Source organism: Gordionus sp. m RMFG-2023, chromosome 5 (assembly GCF_954871325.1).
Source record: "Gordionus sp. m RMFG-2023 chromosome 5, tfGorSpeb1-WG-v2, whole genome shotgun sequence".
NCBI classification, from domain to species: Eukaryota; Metazoa; Nematomorpha; class Gordioida; order Chordodea; family Parachordodidae; genus Gordionus; species Gordionus sp. m RMFG-2023.
In genome coordinates, this window is record NC_088779.1 from 17,700,074 (window position 1) to 17,708,127 (window position 8,054).

At 33.8% G+C, this 8,054-nt stretch overlaps 2 protein-coding genes across 3 annotated transcripts in view; one reads left to right on the plus strand and one right to left on the minus strand.

Annotated features, from left to right (window-relative positions):
• Nucleotides 1–4,935, plus strand: part of LOC135929332 (solute carrier family 12 member 9-like) — a 34,898-nt gene extending 29,963 nt beyond the window's left edge. For both annotated transcript variants that reach the window (XM_065465866.1, XM_065465867.1), the window contains exon 5: nucleotides 3,596–4,935. In XM_065465866.1, the coding sequence (XP_065321938.1) occupies nucleotides 3,596–4,842 (1,247 nt within the window). In that variant the 3' untranslated portion in view covers nucleotides 4,843–4,935. The remainder of the gene's footprint in view (nucleotides 1–3,595) is intronic.
• A 59-nt stretch (nucleotides 4,936–4,994) lies between these two features.
• LOC135930222 (actin-related protein 2/3 complex subunit 4-like) lies at nucleotides 4,995–5,510 on the minus strand. Its single transcript, XM_065467005.1, has one exon. It carries the CDS (start codon nucleotides 5,508–5,510, stop codon nucleotides 4,995–4,997), a length of 516 nt encoding a protein of 171 aa, XP_065323077.1.
• Nucleotides 5,511–8,054: the final 2,544 nt, after the last annotated feature.

Sequence of the window (8,054 nt, forward strand, 5' to 3'; positions counted from 1 at the left end):
ACACATTCATTTCCCTCCCACCTACCACTCACGTCGACATCATTAACTTTCTAAAATCTGACAAACCTCCCATTATATCTAGAATTCCCAAAGGCTCTAGAATACAAGTAGCCAAAGCTCTCTCTACCTGTCTTCATTCACTATTAAATAACTTTTCCTCTCTAGATCATTGGCTCAAACTTTTTTCATTTTCTTTCACTACTCTCCAACCTCCCAATCCTGAGATTCACAAATCTTTAACCCAACAAATTAAAGACGCAACCATACACCCTCACATCCACCTTTTCTCCTCATAATTCTAAAAAACTTTCCAGCCTCCAATTAAAGGCTAAGATAATTTCTAATAAAATAAACAATCTAAACATCAAATCTGCTCTCCGCTTACTAGCATCTGACAGCTCAATTGCAACCAGTAATGAGGAGAGCTACAACAAACTTAAACTTAAGCACCCTTCTGGAGGTGACCTCATACCTCCTCCTCCGCCCAACATATTTCCCACTAATTTTACCCCCGTCGAGGTGCGCAAAAGTATTCTATCCTTTCATCACGACTCCTCGCCCGGGTACGATGGGCTTCGCCCCATCTTCCTCCAGGACCTTACATCCCCCCTCATAGTCAGCCAAATAACATTCTGCAACAAAATAGCACATGGACCTGGTCCCGAATTAATCAGGCCACTCCTGTTCGGCGCTAAATTAATCGCACTCGAAAAGCCGAACAAGGACATCCGGCCGATAGCAATCGGGACCGTATTCCGTCGTCTCGTTGCTAAACTCATAGCTTCCAAAATTAAGGACAACGCAGCCTTAATTTTAGCACCCCATCAACTCGGTATTGGCATCCAGGGCGGTTGCGAAATAGCCACACACGCTACTCGCATCCATCTCCAAACCAACCCTAGTGACGAAATCCTCGTCAAAATTGATTTCTCTAACGCCTTCAACTCCATTCGCCGTTCCCACTTTCTTCCACAAATATACCACTCATTTCCCACCTTCTCCCAATTTTTCCACTCCTGCTATTCCAAGCCATCTCATCTCCAATTCAACAACTACTTACTTTCATCATCTGAAGGGATCCAGCAAGGCGATCCTCTAGGCTCGATACTTTTCTGCATTGGAATCAACGAAATGGTCAAAAACATTTCTACCAACTGCAATCTTCCACTCCACACTTGGTACATCGACGACGGAATATTCTGCGGCTCCCCTCACGAGGTCGCCAAGGCCCTCGCCATCTTTAATACATATTCCGCCGCAATTGGACTTTCACTTAACGAACAAAAAACCGAGATCTGTCCACTTCATTGTTCCATCCCATTCACCCATAACTTCCTTACAACCGAGCTATCATCCCTCACTCATCTCGGCGCACCTGTCGGTGGCTTGCAATCCATTAATCACTTCTTCTCTAACGCATCATCTAGCTTACTTCATTTCAAAAACATCTCTAAATTTCTCCCTCGCCATCAAGCTTTTTTTCTCCTCAAAAACTTTTACTACATTCCTAAAATTCTTTACGCTCTTCGATCCACCTCAATCTTTAAATTTCCCGACTCACTAAAATCATTTGAAACTTCCGTCAAATCTCTTGCCGAAGAGATCCTTAATCTTCGCTTCAACCATAATTCATGGCTACAAGCATCACTTCCATGCAAGCTCGGGGGCATCGGCTTACGCTCACCTCTAACTCTTTCCATCAGTGGATTCATCGCCTCCCGCCTCTCATCTGACTCACACATTAGCCAGCTTTCTCACTTTCCTGACCCATTATTAGCTGAAGCCTAGACCATTTGGGACAATTCCGTTGTCCCAAACACTCCTCGACCCTCCTCCTGTTTACAGAGAAACTGGGATACTCCACTCAACGAAGGCTCCGTCGCTTACCTAAAATCGAGCCTTCATGACGACGATCTCACAGCCTTTCACCGATTAAACCAAGGATCGGGTTACGAGTTTCTGGAAACTATACCCTCCAACAACCTCGACTTGTTGCTGACCGCTGACGAGCTAAGATTTGCCATTGGATTACGGCTCAATTGCGAAATTGTTCTACCGTACCAATGCAAACATTGCGAAACCAGCGTCGATCGCAAGGGCAGACATTGCCGCTTTTGCCGAGGCCGTTTTCCACGGCACACCAATTGCAATGACATCATATTGCGCGCTCTCAAATCCGCAGTCATTCCATCAAGACATGAACCGACCGGCATTTTTAGATCCGACGGAAAACGTCCTGATGGAATGTCCTTGATTGCTTGGTCAAGGGGCCAGCTACTAGTCTGGGACTTCACCTGCATTGACCCAAATGCACCATCCAACCACAACGTCGATGCCCTCGCTCTAGCAGAAACTCGTAAAACTATCAAATATAGTTCCATAGACCCCTCTTTCTTATTTATACCTATCGCCAGCTCTACTCTTACCACCTTCGGTAGCAAAGCTCTAAGTTTTTTTAAAGAATTAGGCAAACGGATTCGGGAAAAAACCGATCAGCCTAAAGAGTCCCTTTTCTTACGACAAAGACTTGCTACCGCCATCATTCGCTCTAACTACCTAAGTTTCATCTCTTCCATTGAATAATCTCCTATGTCTATGCTCTCTCTCTCCCTTCTCTTTCCTAGTTTCCATTCTTTTATCCCTTACCCTCTTTCGCAAATTATATTTTTTTTACCTTTATTAATTTTACCATATAAAAAAATTTATTATTTGCTATAAACTTTTGATAACATATTATATCAGCAACTATTGAAATAAAGAGAGAATTTGCCCGTAAAAAAAAATGAAATGGTAAAAGATTCTCATTCTTACTTATATCTGCTATCACATCAATAGAAGTAGATGTATCATCTTCTAAATTTATAATGGAGGACATTATTAAAACCTAGAATTTATATTATATTATAATATAATTAATAAATATAACTTGTCTTTACAAAAAATTTGGGATTGTTAAAATATAAAATCTGGTGGAATGGTAGTTTATAAAATATGATGTAGATAGATATTTTTTTAAAAATAATATTTAAATTTAATTTTCAAAATTTTTATTTTATTTATTGCTTTTTAAGTAAAAAAATAATTTTTAAAAGGATCGGGATCAAATATTTAAAAAAATGATCTCGATCACGATCCACAATTTAAGGTCAGGATCTTAAATCCTAGAAAATTGACAAATTTAGGATCGAATCCAGGATCGGCGATCTTTTGATTCCATCCTTTAACAACTCTGTTTATCATTTATAAAACTTCATTAAAATCGTGTTTTTAATCTCATTTATATAATCGGTCAGATTTAGGTGATTATTATGCTTTAATAATTTTAAAATTTTATTTATTTACATCAGAGACCTGTGTACCATTTGCACGGCCCGCCCCTGATTTTTTTAAAATATTATATTCATTTTTGATTTTTATAGCTAATAATGGCGATTTCAAATATTTGGTTATAATATATAGGGCATGGTTCGGATTTTTTTTTCAAAAGGGCTGGGCTTGCAGGTCTCTGATTTAAATTAAGAATAGAGCATAAATTATACAAATGTATGCTGCTTAATTATTTATTTTATTAATTTGAATGAATATTAACATTTAGAAACAAGTGATTTAGTCAATCTTAAAACTCCATATTGGCTTACCTTGATCGATGGATTGCGTGTCAAGGCGTTTGTGGAACTTACTATCTCAGATACTGTGAGAGAAGGAGCTCGGCAGTTAATTCGTTTATCAGGGCTTGGAGCTATGAAACCCAACACTATAATATTAGGATTTTACGATGATGATCTTAAACACAATCGTTTTTCACCACTTTTTGAAAAAGTTTCAGAAGGTAATACAATGTTACATGCCTTTGATCGTCAAACCCCTAAAGTATACAAAAATTTATTTGATGCTGATGAATTTGTCGGTATTTTAAATGACTGCTTATCTATGGGTAAAAACGTGGTTCTTACTAGAAATTTTAGGAATTTCGATAAACTACGCCTATTTAATCTAGATTCCGGAATCTCTTTTTTACGAAATATAACCTTGGTCAGCGATGAATCTACCTTTAGTACTGTTTCTAATTTTAAAAAATTCCAAACGAGATGTCTAAATCCTTTCAGTTATCATATCAGCACCAATAATGGATTAAATAAAACCCGCTGTTATGTTGATGTTTGGCCACAGAATTTTTTTAATCCACTTGGCCCAACTATTCGTTTAGACAATCCAGGAACATTATTTTTACTACAGCTAGCTTGTGTTTTAAATATGAGGCGTGATTGGAACAAAAAAAGTACTCTCCGAGTATTAATTTGTTTAGATCCTCAGGAAAATAACTTTTCTGGCGATACAAATATATCTTCTAATGATAATCTTAGATTTGAAAGCCCTGATTCTATAAATAAGCCACATAATAACCATACATTACGCGAACTAAAAATTTTACTAAATCAGCTCAGGATACCAGCCAAAATCAAGGCAGTAGATTGGTCTCCGGGACGTTTATTTCCATCATTATTTAATTCTAATTGTATTTCCGAAAATAACAATATGGTTTACACTAATGGAGATAATCAGGTCAATCCGGATACTTTATTTTTACCCGAAAATGATTATTTGATGTATGTTAATAAACTTGTTTCTAAACATAGCATAGGGTTAACACCTATAAATGAAAATATAATTCAAACGCCATCAAAATATGAATCACCAACTGCTGTTTGTTTCATGTATCTTCCTAAACCCAGCCCCAAATTTCACAAAGAGTATTTATTTAAATTAGATATTCTGACAAAGGACTTACCTCCATTATGCATGGTTCATGGAATAAATACTGTCACTACAACAACATTATAGCTAATTAATTTCTAAATTTGCGACTTATCAAGATTTTTAATTGTTTTGTAATATACATTGCTTTGTCCCCTGCTAATATAAAAAATAATCGATTATAAGACAGTTTATTGTTATTTATTTAATTTTAAAATTATTTATGAATAAACTAGGATTTAAAACATTTTAAGGAATTCTTCAGCACATAACCTGGCTCTTGAATTTAAACTGATTTTCATTTCATTAATGTCTTTATCAACTTCGGCCATAAAATAGATGATGAAATCTACTAATTTCCTTTTATTATAATCAATCATGTGTTTATTCGTAAGTAAAAATGTAATACTGTAATCAGAATGAGCGACTTTTTTTCTTAAAACTGGGAAATCAGTAGAAGCTCTTAGCATCATATGTCTCATAAATCGTCGGCACAGTATTTTTTCTACATCATCAGATTGTTTCACCAAAATACTAAGCCTTATTGAATTGAATGATACTTCAAATTTTACTCTTTCCTTTTCATTTTTTGTCACTATCATTGGATTAGGTGCTATTATTTCCAAACTATATTGTGTTTCAATTTCGGGTTTATCATGTTTTTCAACATATTCTGATGGAAAATTTGTTATACATAGGCATGCGGTTAGAGTTGTTTCAACAGCTTTTAAGTAAGGTATTGATGATAAAGCCATTATTTACGAATTTATTTTTAAGAATAATATTATTTTTTAAATGTTATATTAATTTAAATAATAAGGTAAAATAACATTCTAGAAAATATTTATGTGAAAAATTTAAAATACATATAGACTTACACTAAAGAATTTAAACTTAAAATCAGTCACCACCCACCTTTAAAGTAATTAACTTATACTGCAGCTCTTGGGCATAGGCTCTTTTTCTGCCCCGCTATTTTCCTTAAAATTTATGGACGTCTGTAACATTTTTCGAAATGTTGCGCTTATAAGTACGTGCGGCTTGCCCACAAACGTGTAGAGGGCTCCTCATATTTTTTTAACTTTACACCCCAATTAACTTATGTTCCAATTAGATGGAAATGAGCTAACGTAGCTCTGTTGTTTATTCAACATCAGAGGGCATATGCACTATATATCACGGATCACGGAAATACATAAAACATACTCATATCTTCTATCTAAACTATGCTAATCATGTAAAATTAATTTTTAAAACCGATATGAACGTATTCGTAAGTATTTATAGTGATTATGTTCAATGTTTCTAGCTTAGAAGGGAAAAGTTTATGGAAGCTGTGAAAAGTTGTTTTATGTACCGCAGCAAGACTTAAACAATTAAGGCTACTCACGAAACTAAATTATAAAATACGGATATGAGAATGATTAGATGGATATGCGAAATATCTCAGGAAAAAGAACTAAGAGAAAGAATTGGGATAGAAGCAATAGGTAATGTCGTGAGAAGTAATGGATTGAGATGACATGAAAATGCCAGATTTGATCTGAAAGGGGATTAGAAGGGAAAATGGCCTACCCGGGCAAACCTGAAAAAGGGTCACTAAAAAACGGATAAGGTTTCTTTTTTTGAGATTTATTATAACGGTTCATTAAAGTGTCGCTATATATCTTGATATGAATATTAATGATTTGAATGGTTAATTGTTGAACTTCATTTAGCATTAATGTAAAAAGGCCCAAAATAAATATTCTACCCCCCCCCCCTCCAACACATAACGCTGCTTTAGTTGGATTGCTCCAATAGACATTTTTGAAAAAATTTAGTCTAGTTCTTACAAAGTTTTGGAAATGCAAAGCATTTCAAATGATCGTGCAATTATGGCAAAACAAAAACGGTCAATTTGTGAGCACTATTAGCCTTATAAATGGATAGATTTAATCATTTGTAATCCAAATTGGATAAATTAAATTTTGACAGTGCATATTGATGTATACCTAATTTTACATTAATTCAAATATTTTTTATATTAGTGTTCATTACTTAAATTCAATCATGATTATATGCCAGTTGAAAAAAGAAGAATAAAAGCGGCAGTAATTAAATGATAATTTTCATATTAAAATTTTATAAATCGAATTATTTAATCTGATTTTTAATGTATAAGATAGGGTAAGATTTTTTTTTAAAAAATAGGTCATTGGAGCAATCATGATATATTGTTTGATAATTAATTGATTATCTTTGCTTAAATTACATTTTGAAGGTGTCGAAAAATATATGGAAAAAAATGAAATTAAATATAGCATCCCAAATTGAACAAAAATACATCTAGACCACTAATATCAAGCGACGATAAATCTAAATATGACATTAGTGATTTAACTAGTGAAGGCCATGGTTTTTGGTCTGAACTTTACATAGTAGATCGAACCACGGTCATCAGAATAAAAGATAAGTCCAAACTAATACTAAATAAAAAAGACCGGTCTTTTAATTTTTTTTGTTATTTTGAAAATAAAAATATCAGCCAATATTATAACAGGTTTTAATTTGTATGTTGTAAATGTCGACACGACCTGTAGAAATTTTCTATTTTTTTGGCCCAGTCCCAATAATTTTTATGAAGGAAAACGAAATAAATTTCCCCAATTTTAGCTTTAAAAACATTAAAATATATTGCACTTACCGGCCCGGCCTCTAATAAGCGATACTACCATCTCAAAATCATCAAAAAAATAATGTTATTTAAATTAAGAAATTTTATAAACCAATATCTTAAAATATATTACACGAATTAAATTACATTAGAATTTATTAAAAATCTACTAGGTTTTCCAGGTGGCAAATCTTTGGCCTTATAGGTCCAAGATCTAAACTTAAGTTACTATATTATTTTTTTAAATTTTGAACGAGACATAATTTTTAATAACCGGAATGGAGAAGTCAATATTATTCAACCAGGACATTATTTCAAGCAGAAGACTTGATATCCACTATAAAAAATCTTTTCAGCAGTAATATAATATAATCAGCCAATATTTTTATTTGATATGAACAAATGTTTGGTCAACTCTAATAGAATAGAAATAACTATGGTTTGTGTACCATAAAAAGGAACATAAAAGCTTATTTAAAATTAAAATTTTGAAATTAGTTATTTTCCACAATTATTTTAAGAATGCTGAGCATATTTTATCATTTTTGGAAAATGGGGGAGAAAAGTTTAAGATTTTTTGAGCGGAATTTTTGGGCGGTTATCATAATTTTTAAAACATATTTGCATCTCAAGACCATTTTTA

What these genes read in the sequence shown, in the direction of transcription:
- LOC135930222 (XM_065467005.1), bottom strand. Translation starts at nt 5,510, where the DNA reads ATGGCTTTATCATCAATACCTTACTTAAAAGCTGTTGAAACAACTCTA.